The 18,188-nt window shown below is 48.9% G+C and overlaps 2 protein-coding genes across 4 annotated transcripts in view; one reads left to right on the top strand and one right to left on the bottom strand.

Moving 5' to 3' along the window:
- lmbr1l (limb development membrane protein 1-like) overlaps positions 1–9,007 on the bottom strand; it is a 29,007-nt gene extending 20,000 nt beyond the window's left edge. The window contains exons 1-2 of one of the 3 annotated variants that reach the window (XM_069187446.1): positions 8,564–9,007; positions 2,038–2,122 (exon numbers count right to left, since the gene is read on the bottom strand). In XM_069187446.1, coding sequence (XP_069043547.1) covers positions 2,038–2,122; positions 8,564–8,626 — 148 coding nt within the window. In that variant the 5' untranslated portion in view covers positions 8,627–9,007. Of the gene's footprint in view, positions 1–2,037; positions 2,123–8,037; positions 8,311–8,337; positions 8,531–8,563 lie in introns of those variants that run through there. The other 2 variants (XM_069187460.1, XM_069187450.1) reach the window with 2 other exon arrangements.
- Positions 9,008–10,625: 1,618 nt separating this feature from the next.
- On the top strand, positions 10,626–16,880 carry dnajc22 (DnaJ (Hsp40) homolog, subfamily C, member 22). The gene is made up of 4 exons (XM_006629456.3): positions 10,626–11,666; positions 12,830–13,492; positions 14,016–14,317; positions 15,025–16,880. Exons 2-4 carry the CDS (start codon positions 12,952–12,954, stop codon positions 15,205–15,207), a joined length of 1,026 nt encoding a protein of 341 aa, XP_006629519.1. The 5' UTR covers positions 10,626–11,666; positions 12,830–12,951; the 3' UTR covers positions 15,208–16,880.
- The last annotated feature ends 1,308 nt before the right edge of the window (positions 16,881–18,188 follow it).

Raw genomic sequence — 18,188 nt, forward strand, 5'->3', positions numbered from 1 at the left:
GGTAATCAACTGTTTATATTTTCGTGGCTCCTTGGTCAAGTTAATATGGTTAAAATCACCCAATATAATAATGGGAGAGTTGGGATGGTTGTTTTCCAGTTTTGCGATTTGACCAGGCAACAGCTGCTGTACATCCAAAGCATTTGCCTGAGAGGGGATGTATACACCAACCAGAATTATGGAAGAGAACTCTCTAGGAGAGTTAAATGGTTTGAAATAATAGTCAATAGTTCCAGATTAGCAGAGCAGTACTTTGACAACACAGTAATATCATTGCACCTGTTGCTATTCACATAAAAGGTCTCTGGGCTGTGTTACACTGTCATTCTGCTGTGCTGTGTTACACTGTCTACGTGCTGTGTTACACTTCTCTGTGCTGTGTCACACTTCTCTGTGCTGTGCTACACTGTTGCTGTGCTGTGTCACACTGTCGCTGTGCTGTGCTGTGTCACACTGTCGCTGTGCTGTGCTGTGTCACACTGTCGCTGTGCTGTGCTGTGCTGTGTCACACTGTTGCTGTGCTGTGTTGTGCTGTGTCACACTGTTGCTGTGCTGTGTTGTGCTGTGTCACACTGTCGCTGTGCTGTGCTGTGTCACACTGTCGCTGTGCTGTGTTGTGCTGTGTCACATTGTCGCTGTGCTGTGCTGTGTCACACTGTCGCTGTGCTGTGCTGTGTCACACTGTCGCTGTGCTGTGCTGTGTTGTGCTGTGTCACACTGTTGCTGTGCTGTGTTGTGCTGTGTCACACTGTTGCTGTGCTGTGTTGCTGTGCTGTGGCCCCCAGGTGTTTTCACTCAGCACTTCCCCGTGTGAATGTGACTGTGAGAACAGACATGTCCCTGCAGGCCTGGCCCAGCAGAGCAAAACACTATAAATCTCTGGGGCACAGCGAGAGAGGTATGTTTGTTTGGGGTTGAGGGTAAACATGTCCTTGAATTCATATAAGAATTAAGGTTCAGATGTTTTTAGCCTTCATTTGTCAGTGTCGCCTGACTGGCTTTGACACTGTGCCATCAACCTGCCCAGAAGACGAGCGACTGCACATCGAGCTTGTCTGCGCAGAGACAACAGTGCCTTCACATTCCCCTGCCAGTAGGAATGCAGGCTCTGCACCACCTCACCCACTGGGACACAAGACACTGGCCTGCTGCAGGACCCAAAACAGACAACACACACTAGCTGAGTATCTGACCAGGGTGAGAGACAGCACAAAGAGAAACAGACCCTGATGAAGTACGGGCTCAGCGACCACAGCCTGGACATAGAAACTGGACACAGACAGACCTGGCTGCCCAGAGAGGACAGGCTCAGTGACCACAGCCTGGACATAGAAACTGGACACAGACAGACCTGGCTGTCCAGAGAGGACAGGCTCAGTGACCACAGCCTGGACATAGAAACTGGACACAGACAGACCTGGCTGCCCAGAGAGGACAGGCTCAGCGACCACAGCCTGGACATAGAAACTGGACACAGACAGACCTGGCTGCCCAGAGAGGACAGGCTCAGTGACCACAGCCTGGACATAGAAACTGGACACAGACAGATCTGGCTGCCCAGAGAGGACAGGCTCAGTGATCACAGCCTGGACATAGAAACTGGACACAGACAGACCTGGCTGCCCAGAGAGGACAGGCTCAGTGATCACAGCCTGGACATAGAAACTGGACACAGACAGACCTGGCTGCCCAGAGAGGACAGGCTCAGTGACCACAGCCTGGACATAGAAACTGGACACAGACAGACCTGGCTGTCCAGAGAGGACAGGCTCAGTGACCACAGCCTGGACATAGAAACTGGACACAGACAGACCTGGCTGCCCAGAGAGGACAGGCTCAGCGACCACAGCCTGGACATAGAAACTGGACAGAGAGAGACCTGGCTGGAACAGACAGTGAGCCTCTCAGTTAATAACAATGATATCTTGCTTTTTATTTTTGCATTGTAACTAGTCATGTCATGTCAAGTAAGCAATATTTGAATTTCATTTTGAAACAAAAAGAGACCCTCCCAACACCCAGCCCCGCAGTGGCCACCTGTGATGAAGTCGGCGCTCTTCTTGAAGCGAGTGATGACCAGGTAGGACAGGAAGTAGAGGCTGGAGAAGAGCAGGACGCAGATCTGCAGGCAGACAGAGGGAGAGACAGTCGGGTCAGTACAGCCTGGCCTGGGAACAGCCTGCCTAGGTCCAACCAGCTGGGAGCACAGGAGAGTCACAGACAGGCCTGGCTACCCAGAGAGGACAGGCTCAGTGACCACAGCCTAGACATAGAAACTGGACACAGACAGACCTGGCTGTCCAGAGAGGACAGGTTGAGTGACCACAGCCTGGACATAGACACTGGACACAGACAGACCTGGCTGCACAGAGAGGACAGGCTCAGTGACCACAGCCTGGACATAGAAACTGGACACAGACAGACCTGGCTGCACAGAGAGGACAGCCTCAGTGACCACAGCCTGGACATAGAAACTGGACACAGACAGACCTGGCTGTCCAGAGAGGTGCTCCCACTGCCAGCAGGGAGGAGCAGAGACTAAGATTCACTTTCTGCTGCACTGTGACAAATACTCTGGGATCTGACAAACATTCCCTATTGTGAGTTGAACCCTCTAGTCGGGGGGTGGATCTGAACATGCCATCTTGCAGGTCAATATATCAATAGATCAATAGCCAGAGCAGGGAAACTGCAGTCTTGCAGTCTGGAAGGTCACCAGAGAAGAGACTGCTTCAATCATTTCGAGATCCCTGGTGATCAAGGAGTCATTGAAATTTCAATAAAAAAACCTTCAGGACGAACTGCCTTTGTAGAGTGAGCTGGAGACAGAAATGCACACAGAAAGCACTGCAGTGCAGAACCAAAGCCGGAAACCCAAGTCCTGTGGGCCATCTGCGCTAACCTCTGTGCTACTAAAACCAAAGCAACTGAACAAAACCTTGTGTTAAAAATCCCAGGTGGACTTTGGTTGATGTCGCTTACGGAAAGGCGAGTCTCTGTTAAGGAAGCAGCAGAGACCACTGGCTAACAGTATTCCAGGAAGGAGGAACTGGCTCTCTCCACAGGCTTTCCGCATATTTTCCTGCTTTTCCAAGCAGACTTCTACAGAGGCAAGAGTCAGGGGCTGCAGAACAGTCATCACTGGCCTTTTCCTGTCCACACTGCGTGGCATAGAGAGCCTTGTGCATGCTGCATCCATACAGACCTGCCCCTGGGCAAGCTGGCACGCTAACTGAGCTGGCACGGACAGAGCGAGTGTGAGCAGCCCAGTACACAGAACTGCCCCCGGGCAAGACGGCACACTGATAGAGTGAGTGTGAGCAGCCCAGCACACAGAACTGCCCCCGGACAAGACAGCACACTGATAGAGCGAGTGTGAGCAGCCCAGCACACAGAACTGCCCCCGGACAAGACGGCACACTGATAGAGCGAGTGTGAGCAGCCCAGCACACAGAACTGCCCCCGGGCAAGACGGCACACTGATAGAGCGACTGTGAGCAGCCCAGCACACAGAACTGCCCCCGGGCAAGACGGCACACTGATAGAGCGACTGTGAGCAGCCCAGCACACAGAACTGCCCCCGGGCAAGACGGCACACTGATAGAGCGACTGTGAGCAGCCCAGCACACAGAACTGCCCCCGGGCAAGACGGCACACTGATGGAGCGAGTGTGAGCAGCCCAGCACACAGAACTGCCCCCGGACAAGACGGCACACTGACCGAGCTGGCACAAACAGAGCCACGCAGAGAAACCGTGAGTGTCCTGTACAACAATATCTTAGCGGCATGAGTCTGCGTCTGGCAGAGGGCCCAGGAAGGTCTGAGAGGAGCAGAAGAGGATTAGAGCCCAGAGTACTGCTTGGGGTATTAACTGAGTCAACAAAGGGTCCTCTGTCCTGGCTGGACTGCTTGTCCCAACCCTGCGTCCTAATCCAGGTCACCAGCAGGAGGAGAGAGGCCACTGACCACAGGGGCCTACACCACACCAGTGCAGGAAGCAGCCACTCTTTAATCTGCTGTCCACTACAGGACAGTACTGTCCACTACAGGACAGCTGATTAAAGAGCAGGCACAGTACTGTCCACTACAGGACAGCAGATTAAAGAGCAGGCACAGTACTGTCCACTACAGGACAGCAGATTAAAGAGCAGGGACAGTACTGTCCACTACAGGACAGCTGATTAAAGAGCAGGCACAGTACTGTCCACTACAGGACAGCAGATTAAAGAGCAGGCACAGTACTGTCCACTACAGGACAGCAGATTAAAGAGCAGGTACAGTACTGTCCACTACAGGACAGCTGATTAAAGAGCAGGCACAGTACTGTCCACTACAGGACAGCTGATTAAAGAGCAGGCACAGTACTGTCCACTACAGGACAGCAGATTAAAGAGCAGGCACAGTACTGTCCACTACAGGACAGCAGATTAAAGAGCAGGCACAGTACTGTCCACTACAAGACAGCAGAAGTAAGGCCTAGAGTAACAGCATCAAGAACAACCAGCCCAGCAGATCACACACAACATATTAACATCTTTTACCGTGTCTCTCCCAGAACCACCCCGATCTCAGATCGTCCTGATGTCGGGCTTTTTTAAACCACGCCTTGACGTACCTTGAAAGTTGTCACGTAAAATGAAGGAGATTATCATTAATAGCACCGAGCACAGCCACGTGAGCCGTCCAGGTGCAACAGGAAATCATCTGCATATGCAAATATTCCAACACACATTAAAATAACCTCTCGGAGGCTGGGCCACCAGCAAACTGTTCACTGTGTCCAATATACAGTATTGGTCTCCCTCCTGTGCCCAGAGAAGACGGAGACTGTGTTTTAATTATCGTCTTTATGAATACACAGCACCCTGCCCTCCTGGCACCCTGCACCCAGGAAGACCGACAAGCCCAGAGAGGAGCAGGCTCTGCGCCGCACCGTGGTATCCGGTTCACACAGAGAGGGCGATGGAGAGAGGGGGAGGCAGGTGTACACAAACAGAAAACTCACTGAACCAGTCCATAAACCCAGAACCGCTCCTGGGAAAAAATTCCAAACTGACAAAAACTGTCCATCCAAATTCCAGTCATGCTATAGAAGCTGTGAAAACATTATTCGTGTGCAGAGAAAAACACAGAATAATGTGTGCAGGGCTGAATTAGGCCAGTACCCACTAATAAGAAATAGACAGAAGAGAGCAAGAAAATATTAGTTACAACTAAAAAGCAGTGACCCAAACTCCTACCTGTGCTGATAGGCATTTACCAGTAATGGGCTAATTTCCCCATTATAGGCTATCCAGCGTTTCAATATTTTCACAAGACCACATAGAGTGCAGTTCGTGCTTGGGGAAAGTCCAGGAATAGCATTTGTAGATTTAAAGCCCAGATGAGCCAAGACATGAGGACAAAGAAGATTCCCCAGCTGGTCCTGAAGCTCACTGACACCAACCAGCACCAGGACAGCTCAGCCAAACAACACGAGTCAGAGTCAACCACAGTACAGACACAGACAGACCTGGGTGTCCACACAGCACAGCCTCAATGACCACAGCCTGGACATGGAGAGACAATGGCTATCCAGAGAGGACAGGCTCAGTGCCCACAGCCTGGACATAGAAGCTGGACACAGACAGACCTGGCTGTCCAGAGAGGAGAGGCTCAGTGCTCACAGCCTGGACATATTGTAGAAACTGGACACAGACAGACCTGGCTGCACAGAGAGGACAGGCTCACTGGCCACAGCCTGGACATAGAAACTGGATACAAACAGACCTGGCTGTCCAGAGAGGACAGGCTGTGCTCCCACTGCCAGCAGTGAGAAATAGAGATAGAGATTAACTTTCTGCTGCACTGTGACAAATACTCTGGGATTAGAGAAACATTCTTCTCTAAATAACAAATCTAATCTCAGAATTCCTGCTCCTGGCAGAATCAGAACTGTTTCTAATCCTACTGGGGGAGGAAACTCAACTGAGCTGCAGCCCAGGATGAGATCTCCTGTCACAGCATGAGGAACAGAGACTAAGTCTCTGAAATAAATAATATTTTTTGGTGGTAAAGACTTATTGTAATTAATAAGCCATGTCAATAAAGCCCTTTGGTTTGGAATTCAAATTTCATTGGAAGAGGGAGGAAGAGACGGGCAGGAAGAGAGACTGTGTTACACATGGTTACTACACCAGGCTGCATTCATGTCCATTTAAGTGTCACACGCGATTGCAAAATTGCTTTGGTTATAGTCAGGAAAGAGAATTGGACTGAATTTGTCCGAGATAGTGAGGGGGTGAGAAAGAGTGAAATACTAGTGTGCGGCGGGTCCAAAGGTCTGAGCCCAGTGCTGCGTTGTACAGTAGTGCTGTGCTGAAGTCCACAGACAACTGAGCATCTCCACGTCACTCACTGCCACTGCACTGTCAGCACAGTCCAGACCGGTATAACACACCACAGACCACACCAGTATCGCACACAACACACCACAGACCAGACCAGTATAACACACTATAGACCACACCAGTATAAAACACTACAGACCAGTATAACACACAACACACCACAGACCAGACCAGTATAACACACTACAGACCCGTATAACACACTACAGACCAGATCAGTATAACACACAACACACCACAGACTGGATCAGTATAACACACTACAAACCAGTATAACACACTACAGATCCGTATACACACAACACACTACAATCCAGACCAGTATAACACACAACACACCACAGACCAGATCAGTATAACACACTACAGATCCGTATAACACACTACACACCACAGACCAGATCAGTATAACATAGTACAGATCTGTATAACACACTACACACCACAGACCAGATCAGTATAACATAGTACAGATCTGTATAACACACTACACACCACAGACCAGATCCATATAACACAGTACAGAACAGTATAACACACAACACACCACAGACCAGACCAGTATAACACACCACAGACCAGACCAGTATAACACACAACACACCACAGACCAGACCAGTATAACACACTACAGGTTAGTGGAACATGCGACAGACCAGACCAGTATAACTCACTACAGACCAGACCAGCAGAACCCACTACAGATTAGTGGAACACACTACAGACCAGTACAACACAGCCAAGAACAAAATGACACACGAGAGACTGGTGCAACACACTACAGACCAGTTCAGTGCAACACAGCTCAACCCATCATAACTCACTACAGACAGGGGCTCTTACTACTCCCCCAAGGCTGTCAGAGCACCGTGCTGAACACGACCTCTTTATTGGCTGTGGGGGAGGGGGCTACTGCAAGCTGTAAAGTAAAACAGCCTGGTTCGGCCACATATGGACCAGAGCAGTACAGCCCTGTCCAGAACAGCACCATACGGACCAGTACAGAACAGAAGAATACTGTACAAAACAGCACAGTACAGCCCGGTCTAGAAGAGCTCAGTACAGCCCAGTCCAAAACAGCACCATACGGGACCAGTACAGAACAGAAGAATACTGTACAAAACAGCACAGCACAGCCGGTCTAGAAGAGCTCAGTACAGCCCAGTCCAAAACAGCACCATACGGGACCAGTACAGAACAGAAGAATACTGTACAAAACAGCACAGTACAGCCCGGTCTAGAAGAGCTCAGTACAGCCTTGTCCAGAACAGCACCATACGGACCAGTACAGAACAGAAGAATACTGTACAAAACAGCACAGTACAGCCCGGTCTAGAAGAGCTCAGTACAGCCCAGTCCAAAACAACACCATACGGGACCAGTACAGAACAGAAGAATACTGTACAAAACAGCACAGTACAGCCCGGTCTAGAAGAGCTCAGTACAGCCCAGTCCAAAACAACACCATACGGGACCAGTACAGTACAGAAGAATACTGTACAAAACAGCACAGCACAGCCCGGTCTAGAAGAGCTCAGTACAGAACAGGACAGTACAGCCCAGATCAGACCAGTACATTTTATGCCTCTCAGTCCCTCCATTCTCTCATGCTCCCCACCTTTATTCATACAGTCATGCAAACAGCTACCTTAGCAGTAATCAGCAGTAATAACCCCTCATGCGTGCTGTGCATGCCGACAGAACACGGAGTCGTCTTCACTCTGCTCTGTCCGACGAAGGGACAGACCTGGAGTGTCACCTACAGATTCACCCGGCCGGCCTGCGCGTTTCGCGACGCCTCTGAACGTCCTGCTCCCCTCCCAGTTCGGACCCGCAGCTGTCAGAACCGCTGTCGGAACCGAGCCCGTGTCTCCCCTGGCGGCGTTTACTCCGCAGCCGCGATCGTGACGTACAGGGGCGTTCTCTTTTCACAAAACGACACCCTGACCTTAAAAACAGGACTGAGCGTTGTCCTCTGCGGTCTGCACCCTGCTGACCCCGTTTCAGCCGGACGCCCGTCGCCCCCAAACTGAGACCACGTCACTCTCGCGCTCCGCTCAGCCCATCTCAGCGCTGCGCCAGGGATACCGGACTTCGCTGCGGCTGTGCAGATTCCCAAAACATGCCATTTCTCTGTACTTGAACAGCAGGATGAAAAGGTGGCTAGCACTCACGGTGATTTCTCGGACTCGGTTGTGGAACAGCTGCTCTCTAACAGTCACGTCGTCTGCTTCCATTCTCCGCAATAACCATGTCGTGAGAGTTGCTCAGCACACTGGAAAAAAAAACAAAAAACACACGGACGGATCCACACGGTGGTTGTTTCTTCTTCGGCTTCTCCTACGAGGCTTGCATTTCTCTAAACACAGCCGCAGAGATTCCCAGCGGCTCAGCCTGCCCCCGCGTACCCTAACAACCAGCTCCGACTCCGAGCGCACAAGCTCTTGGGGAAACAGGGAGTCAGAGTCAGAGCACGATCCTGCTGCCAGCGGGACACCCATTGGGGGCGTGGCTCCGCTTCGAGTGGGAGGTGTCATCTGGGCGAAGGCGGGGCTTCTCTATATCGGGACACATCAGAGAGTAGGTGGATCTGCTTCCATACAGGGACGCCTCCAGGGTGATATGGGCGGTGACAAGAACGCTGGAACTCCCATTAAGGGGAGGGGCGAAGTGTCTTCCTTTGATAAATTGAATTTGTAGTCCCGCAGCGGATTGGCCGAGAACAGCCCAGGCTACAAGTTATTGGCCCGCCGAGGCGGAAGGCACCTCCAGGAAGAACGTGATTGGTGTAATGATAACTGTCATCATAGCAGGATTTGCATACGGAGTCGACGTGGTGGTTACAGTTACGAACGAGACGAGTCAATTTTGTGTTACATTTTAAGTTTGACCATTTTTTTATGTACAAAAATTATACAGCGCCAAAGCAACAAAGAACGCTGGAAAAAACTGCATATAAATCAGATTTACAAAAAGTATTATTAAACAAAATACAAAACAATAAAATGGACAAAAATAACGCAAATGATAATAATAAATAATATCGATATATTAATCCCTGTCATGGCTCACCCCACAGCACTAAACAATATCTTGGTGTTGTGGTACAGGTGTTCCAGTACAGGTGTTGTGGTAAAAATAATAATAATAAACTTAATTTTATATAGCGCCTTTAAAGGTGGCTTCTCAAAGCGCTTTACAGAATGACCATAACAATAAATAAGAAGAATACACAAGATAAAACAATTACAATATATAGAGGAGACTGTGGATGGTCGACTAAGAAAAGCAGAGGGGTGAAGAATGGAACCAGTTAAGTAAAGGCTTTTCTGAAGAACAGGGTTTTGAGCCTGGATTTTAAGGAGTTTAGAGAAGGTGACTCTCTGATATCCTTGCGGAGAGAGTTCCAGAGCTTGGGGGCATAGCAGGAGAAGGCCCTGTCACCCATACAATGTAGACGGGCTTGGGGGACAGTTAGGAGACCAGAATTAGAAGAATGAAGGTTGCAAGGTGGGGAGTAGGGCGATAATAGTTCAGACAGGTACTGAGGTGCCCAGCCATGCAGAGCCTTATAGGTGAGCATGAGGATTTTAAAGTCTACACGGAATTTGACTGGAAGCCAGTGCAAGGACTCCAGGATAGGAGTAATGTGAACACTTGTACTAGACCTGGTCAGGATTCTGGCTGTTGAATTTTGGACATACTGCAGTTTGTTCAGAGTAGATTTAGATACCCCAGCGAGTAGAGCATTACAGTAGTCAATTTGAGAGAACACAAATGTGTTGATCAGCTTTTCAGCCACAGTTAGTGATAGCATAGGGCATAGTCTAGCAATATTTCTGAGGTGAAAAAAAGATGTTTTGACAGTATGCTGCACATGTGGGTCGAATGTTAAGCCAGAATCGAATATCACCCCAAGGTTTTTCAATTTTGATTGAAGCTCAAGTACAGAACCGTCTACAGATAGGGTTACAGGACTGGTTTACGAAGTTGATGGGGGGTGCCAATAAGCATGACTTCAGTCTTGTCACAGTTAAGATGAAGGAATTTTTGAGTTATCCAAATTTTTATGTCAGAGATGCAATTAGATAGAATAGAGACAGCCACATCAGTGTCAGGTTTGGTATGGATGTATATTTGAGTATTGTCAGCGTAAAAATGAAAGCTGAGGCCATGTGATCTTAAAAGCTGACCAAGTGGAAAAGCTAAAGAGCAAGGGGCCCAGTATTGAGCCCTGAGGAACACCACACTTAACAAGACCAATTTCAGACCTGTTCCCATTAAGAGACAAAGTGACAGCGATCAGTGATGTAAGACTTGAACCATTTGAGAGCAGTGTCAGAAACTCCAAACACAGTCTCAAGATGAGAAAGTAAGATGTCATGGTCTATAGTGTCAAAAGCAGCACTGAGATCAAGAAAGATGAGTATAGGAAGACAACCAGAATCAGAAACTATTAGAAGATCGTTAGTGACTTTGACCAGGGCAATTTTTTGTGCTGTGAAGTTGACAGAAGCCAGGTTAGAGGGGTTCAAAAACATTGTTTGTCATGAGGTGGTTATGTAACTGAAGTGTGACAGCACGTTCTAGAATTTTAGCAAGAAGGGGTAAGTTGGAGATGGGGCGAAAATTGTTAAGATTGTCGAGAGCCGTGTTAAGCTTTTTTGGCATGGTAATGGCAGCAGTTTTGAGGACCGTTGGTCCTACAGCTGTCTTGGTACAGTATTCTGATACAGGTGTTGTGGTACAGGTATTCTAACAGGTGTTCTGGTACATGTGTTGTGGTACAGCTGTATTGGTACAGTATTCTGATACAGGTGTTGTGGTACAGGTATTCTGATACAGGTATTCTGACACAAGTGTTCTGGTACAGGTGTTCTGATACAGGTGTTGTGGTACAGGTATTCTAACAGGTGTTCTGATACAGGTGTCGTGGTACAGCTGTCTTGGTACAGTATTCTGACACAGGTGTTGTGATGCAGGTATTTTGATACCTGTACCAGAGACCGAATAGTTATATCGGAAAACCAGTACAGGTGTTCTGATATAGTTATTAAGGTCAGGATATTCAGGTACAGGACACCCCCTCCGGTAAAGGAGTTCTACAATTTGGGGTATTTACTTCACAGATTTACATCTATTTACTTTAGTTTTTGATCGACAGTCACCAGTCAGGGCATTGTTCAGGTTGTTCAGGCCGCAATTACTACAACGAGCTGGTGTCAAAGTCCACTGAATGCGATACACGGAGTAAGGGAGAGACGGAAGAGCTGTCAGGTGAGGATAAATGGTCAATTTACTTCGTCGCGTTGAATAAAAAACGACAATCGACAAAGCTCCTTCGTGGCGGTGGTCCGGACTGCTCAGGAACACGGGTTTAATTGCGGGGGCGCAGATCTCACAGTCTTTCCACTCGGACCACTCGGGTTTGAGCCTTGAGCCTGAAGCACTCACGAAATACACGCTTCATTCAGGCTGGGGTAGGACACGGGGCTAAGCGTGATCGCGATCCCCGAGTGTTCACACAAACCCTCAGACAATCCCCGACCCCCGGTTCCAAAGCGCAGGGCTGATCGTGTCCGTTCGCTACCCGTCTATACAGGACCGCTCCTCTAGAACAGACGTTCAAAAGCCAAGTTCCGTTAAAGAGGTAAACACACTTCGCGTCGCCTCAGCTCACACAATCAACATTGTTGCTTGGGACCAAATTTGATATTTCTAATTCGTTTTTAAGTCACTGATCAGGAAGACGTAAATGTCCGGCGGGGGCATTAAGGTCAGAGGTGAGTCCTCCGTCGTTAGAGGAGCTAGGGGCCTGGTCTGCCTTTAGAGCCTCAGTGCATTTCGTAGAGGGCTGAGATTTGATCATTATCACACGGCTCCTCCGCCCTGCACAGATATCAAGAAAACTCACAGTCTGACAGTCACCTCACAGATGGGTAATAGGAGCTGAACATTGTCAGTCGTGACCGGGTGCTCTTGCCAGGAAAATTTGATTTTATGATTCAAAATCCTCATGTGTAAGTTAATATTTTCTTCCCAACATACATTACATGAACTCTTCTTCCATTATGGAACCGAATTTCATGAGTATAGAATACTGGGTATTAGTACAGAATACTATGAGGACACTTGATGCATTAATTCAATGTCCCCACGGGTTACTGATAAAAGTCAGCTTAGATGACTAATTTAGAACTGTTGGTGAAACAAGGAACTGTGGGCCTAATTGGAAATCTAGGACTGGGAACAGCTGGCAGTGCTTTACACAAAGGGTGGTGGGAGCGTGGAACAAGCTGCCCATCCATGTTATTGAAGGCAATATCCTGGACAGGATCAAGCCGTGGCCAGATGAGATCCTCACATTAATAAGATCATGGGAAACGAATGAGCTGGAGGGCGTCCTCTTGTTAGTAACCTTTCTCCTGTTCTTTTGTTAGCTTTGAATTCCGAGAATAAACCATCAGAATGAAAGAAACGAGGGAAACCTGAGATCGCATTACTGCTGCCAGTGACCAGGTATAACTGCACAGCCCTGTAGCCTCTGCTCCTCGGCGCCCCCATGGGTAAGGGAGTGGCAGTGACGTACGCACTGTGGGCTGTGGGCGGGCCCCTTGGACTGCACCACCTCTACCTGAGGCGGGACAGCCACGCCCTCCTCTGGCTGCTCACCTGCGGGGGATTCGGAGTGGGCTGGGCACGGGAGATCTTCAGAATCCCCGCCTACGTGGAGGAGGCCAATCAGGGATCTGCGGGGGGGAGGGGACAGAGACGCAGAGCCCCGCCCCCTCCAGTGAGCCCCGCCCGCTTTGCCGGGCAGGTGTGCGTGGGGATTTACTTTGGCGTGGTGGCTCTGATCGGGCTCAGCTCTCTCAGCTTCTTCTACCTGCTGGTGCTGCCGCTCTGCGTGGGCGCCGGGGTGCACCTGGTGTCCTGCGCGGGACACGAGACCTCCGACCTGCCCAAGACCCTGACGGCCTGCCTCCTCACCTCGCCCATCTTCTACGGCCGCGCCATCTCCACCCTTCCCATCAGCCTGGCGGCCAGTGTCACCGCTGCACAGAACCGGCGCTACAAGCAGCCCACGCCCCCCAAACCGCTAGGTGAGACCAGTATGGGCTCCCTCTCCCTGTGTGACTCTTCTGTCCCTCCCAGTTTGCCTGTGCAGCTCTTGGTCTCTGTGTGACTGTGCGTTGTATATCAGCATGGTGCTGTCTCTGGATTTCTCTTTTATCAGTCCATCTTTCTCCATTTCCAACAGGACTGCTACAGCAACTACTAATAGAAAAAACTGGTCCTGCAGTGCTGAACTGAGGGCCATCCCTGGGGTAGGGGGTAGCACTGCCAGTGCAGTGTAACAGGAATTGCACCTCTATCTCCTATCTCCATCACTTTGATCCTAGAGTCACCCAGTTTCTATGTCCAGGCTGTGGTCACTGAGCCTGTCCTCTCTGGGCAGCCAGGCCTGTCTGTGTCCAGGCAGTGATCACTGCACTTTGTCAGGGTTTGATTCTCCTTACTGTCTCTCACCCTGGTCAGATGGTCAGTGTGTACTGTTTACAGTCCATGTGTCTCCCTCTCTCTCTGTTGGTTTAATCTCTTTCTTTCTCTGTCCTCCCCTTGCAGGTGTCCGACTGTATCACTTAGGCCTGGCCTGGCTGGCCTTCACTGCTCCCCTGGGCTACTGTGTCTTCTACAACACCACTGCCACCCTCTCCTACCTGGTGGAGTGTGTCGCCTCCCTGCTGGACTGGCTGTGGTTCTTCCCCCAGCTGCAGAGGCTGCTGGGATTTTTCCTGCTGCTGCCCTACAGGGTGCTGTGCCTCCTGACTGGGGGCGGGGAGCTGGGGGGGCTGGGTGAGGACTGGGAGATCGTGCTGGAGAAGATGCTCTGGCAGCACTGGGAGAGAGAGCGCAAGTCCCGAGAGGTGAGTGTGCACGTGTGTGTGTATGAGTGTGCGTTTGTGTGCATGTGTGTGTGCATGTGTTCACCTGTGCATGTTTTTGTGTATGTGTGTGCATGCATGTGTTCACGTATGCATGTTTTTGCACATGTGTGTGCATACATGCATGTTTCTGCGGATATGTGCACGTGTTTGTGCATGTGCATATGTGTGAGCATGAGAGTGCATATGTGTGTACAGTCCTTACTTACATCAGTGCAGATCGCAGTGTCTCTGTGCCTCGGGGTGTGCTTATCTGTTTCTGTCTGTCCATGAAGAGGCACGGTATTTTCAGTTATTCCCACTCTCCGTCAGTTTTACTTAGATTTCTCCATGACATCACTGTCAAAAGAGCCCAGGAAAGCTTACAAATGAGAGGAGGCTGTTTGGCCCATCTGGCTCATTTGTTTATTGTTTCAAAGGCCTATTGATCCAAGGACCAGATGTTCCACTGCTTGAGGAATTCCTGGGAATTGTCTTCAATTACATGGCTGGGCAGCTTGTTCCACACTCCCCCCTAGCTTTGTGTACAGAAGCTGCTCCTGTTCTCAGTTTTGCATGCTCTTCCACAGTCAGCTACTACACTTTTCTGTGCTTTACTCGTTCCTCTGCTTTTGCCACTATCTCCCAGGGAATGATCCGGTTTTAAGCAGTCCAGACCCCAGTAAGTGTTGCATCCCTGTGTGTGTCAGGTGCTGTCGGTGAGCAGCGCCGCGTCTCTAGATGAGATCACCCAGAGCTACAGGGAGCTGGTGAAACTCTGGCACCCTGACCACAACCCACAGAGACCTGAGGAGGCGGCCGAAAGGTTCCTGCAGATCCAAGAGGCGTACAAGACGCTGCTGAGCCTGCACAAGACACAGCGCGGTGAATAACTCACCAGGAGGACACCCGAAACACGGCAGCACCGGGACACAGACATGACACACCCCTGTCCAGTGTTCACGCCCTCCTGAACCCAAGTGGCTGCCACAGTACGAAATTCGCAGTCATTGCTGCCATCTTGTGGCAGGCAGTAACATTACAAAGAATAATTCGAGGCAAAGTGAAAAGAGAGAAATGAAGAAGCAGCATACAGTAGTAGAACATGATTTAATTATATTTTAATTAGGACACCCGCTTCTGGCCCTTCGTTGTTTCCTGCAGTTAGGTATTTTCAATGCACCCTTCCTTGAAAAGAAATACAGACCTACTATGTTAAAATAGTGCACAGCCAATTCAGTGCAAATGTCCTGTCTTCTCCAACTGCTTCCCTATATTGTAAATTGCAGGTGCTTACCAAACCATCTTTGGGAGGCCCTGCATGACGCAAAAGTCCCAGCTATGCCAGATCCTGTTGTGCCTTGTGTTGTGTGTCACACTTGGCCTCTCTGAGTCCAGGGCCCTGTTTTCACACAGGGTGTCTCTGTAAGGCCTAGCTGCACATTAGAGTTATTTTTAAAAAGGACAAGAAGAACTAATAATGAAAAAAATATTTGGAGAAAGGAATTCAGTTAAAGTGACCTATGCAGCATGTACGGTATATTGCTACTATGTAAAATAACACATAGCAATCTCTCCCAACGTCTTATTCATGTAATCCCTTTCACAGACAATCTGAAACTGTAATGGATTAATTTTAACACTAGCTATAACACTAAAAGACACATGTTACTGTTCACCTGTAACTGGACTGCTTTACTGTACAGAGACTGTAGCTCCCATTGTAACAGGACTGTTCTACTGCACTGGGACTGTAGCCCCTATTGTAACGGGACTGTTCTACTGTACTGGGACTGTAGCTCCTATTGTAATGGGACTGTTCTACTGTACTGGGACTGTAGCTCCTATTGTAACAGGACTGTTCTACTGCACTGGGACTGTAGCTCCTATTGTAACAGGACTGTTCTACTGCACTGGGACTGTAGCTCCTATTGTAACAGCACTGTTCTACTGTACTGGGACTGTAGCTCCTATTGTAATGGGACTGTTCTACTGTACTGGGACTGTAGCTCCTATTGTAACAGGACTGTTCTACTGCACTGGGACTGTAGCCCCTATTGTAACGGGACTGTTCTACTGCACTGGGACTGTAGCCCCTATTGTAACGGGACTGTTCTACTGCACTGGGACTGTAGCTCCTATTGTAACGGGACTGTTCTACTGCACTGGGACTGTAGCTCCTATTGTAACGGGACTGTTCTACTGCACTGGGACTGTAGCTCCTATTGTAACGGGACTGTTCTACTGCACTGGGACTGTGGCTCCTATTGTAACAGGACTGTTCTACTGCACTGGGACTGTAGCTCCTATTGTAACGGGACTGTTCTACTGCACTGGGACTGTAGCTCCTATTGTAACGGGACTGTTCTACTGCACTGGGACTGTGGCTCCTATTGTAACAGGACTGTTCTACTGCACTGGGACTGTAGCTCTTATTTTAATAAGAGTTTACAAAGGTGCTCTCTTTGAACTTTTTAATTTATTGCTGTTGTAATTCTTTTTAAAGTGCTTTGAGATGGACTTGACTGTGGAAAGTGTCTGTTTTAATAAAGTCAATGAATAAACATTTGCATTTCCCATATTAATATGAAATCAATTTTTAGTCACAGGACAGATCCTGTTGTGATGTGACAAATGCAGTGGAAAGCCTACAGTGTAGCTGAAGAATAGGAGCTGTATGCGGAGATGGGCTCTTGGCTGTCAGCTGCCCTTGTCTTTCAGGCTGGTTCTCCTCATTCAGCGTGTTGTGCTCTGTGTTTCGGGCTCCTGTGTGCTTTGCAAAGGAAACTAAGAAAAGAGACGAGAAGCAGCTTTCCTGGAAGCGCCTGGCCAACCCAAGGGCTGACATTTCACTGAGCACTTCCTGATCGAAACCGAGAGGTCGGCTCAGCACGGTGAGGATACGAGAGAGAGACCGGAGCTCTGGTTTCCTAGAAGAGCAATCGAGATTGCTAGAGATCTCGGTTTACTACCGTGTAATCTCTCAATGGACCGAGAAGGCACTTTGTTTTTTTGGTTCTGTTTTTAGAGTGTTGTTTCACCTGTCAAGAAACAGATCACCCGCTTCCTGGCGTCACTGCACAGGCTGCCTGCAAGGTTTTGATTCTCACTCAAGACTCCGTTTTTCAGCAACAGCTCATCTGGCACAGATCGGGCCCCCCATGTTGCTGTATGTGTGTCCCAGTGTGTGTGAGCGATAGTCTGTTTCACCTTCATTTCGCACTTAAAACAACAGACTGCTTCATGACATTATTTCTGAGAAATGTCTTCCTGTGTGAGTCTTGGCTTGAAGAAAATCAAACTGTCTCTTATACAGAAACACTGTTTCTAAACATGTACTAAACATGATATAGTACATGTTTCATGTTCTATATCAGAAGAAATTACTTGCAATTTGTTTCTATTAAGAGGAATGTACAAGATACATTTATATTTGTCAATCCATGTTTATCTGTATTACAAGAAGCGTCTTTCGGTGTTATGGTATCTTTCCAAGAGCATGCAACATTTACCGACAGCTCCTACAAAGGTACCGCAGCAGGAGTGCCAGACCGATGAAGTCTAATGAGGGTGGCCCAGCTGTCTTTGGCTGCAAACTTTGTCTTTGTATATGCAGAAGGCAGGGTTAAAAGTGTCCTTAGAGGGGTCGACACACCAAACATTGTGAAATAAAAGACATAAATTAATATTCACTCATATTATCTATTTATGTGTGTGTCTAATTAGTTCATCTGCTTTATTAGTGGTTCAGTGGTGAGCGGGTTTGCACTGCTGCCTCACAACTCTTGTGTCCCAGGTTCGGTTCTGGGCCGTTGCACCCTCCGTGTGGGTTTCCTCCCACAAAAACGACATGCTGCTGGGTTAATTGGCTTCT

Source organism: Lepisosteus oculatus, chromosome 1 (genome assembly GCF_040954835.1).
Source record: "Lepisosteus oculatus isolate fLepOcu1 chromosome 1, fLepOcu1.hap2, whole genome shotgun sequence".
Classification (NCBI taxonomy): Eukaryota; Metazoa; Chordata; class Actinopteri; order Semionotiformes; family Lepisosteidae; genus Lepisosteus; species Lepisosteus oculatus.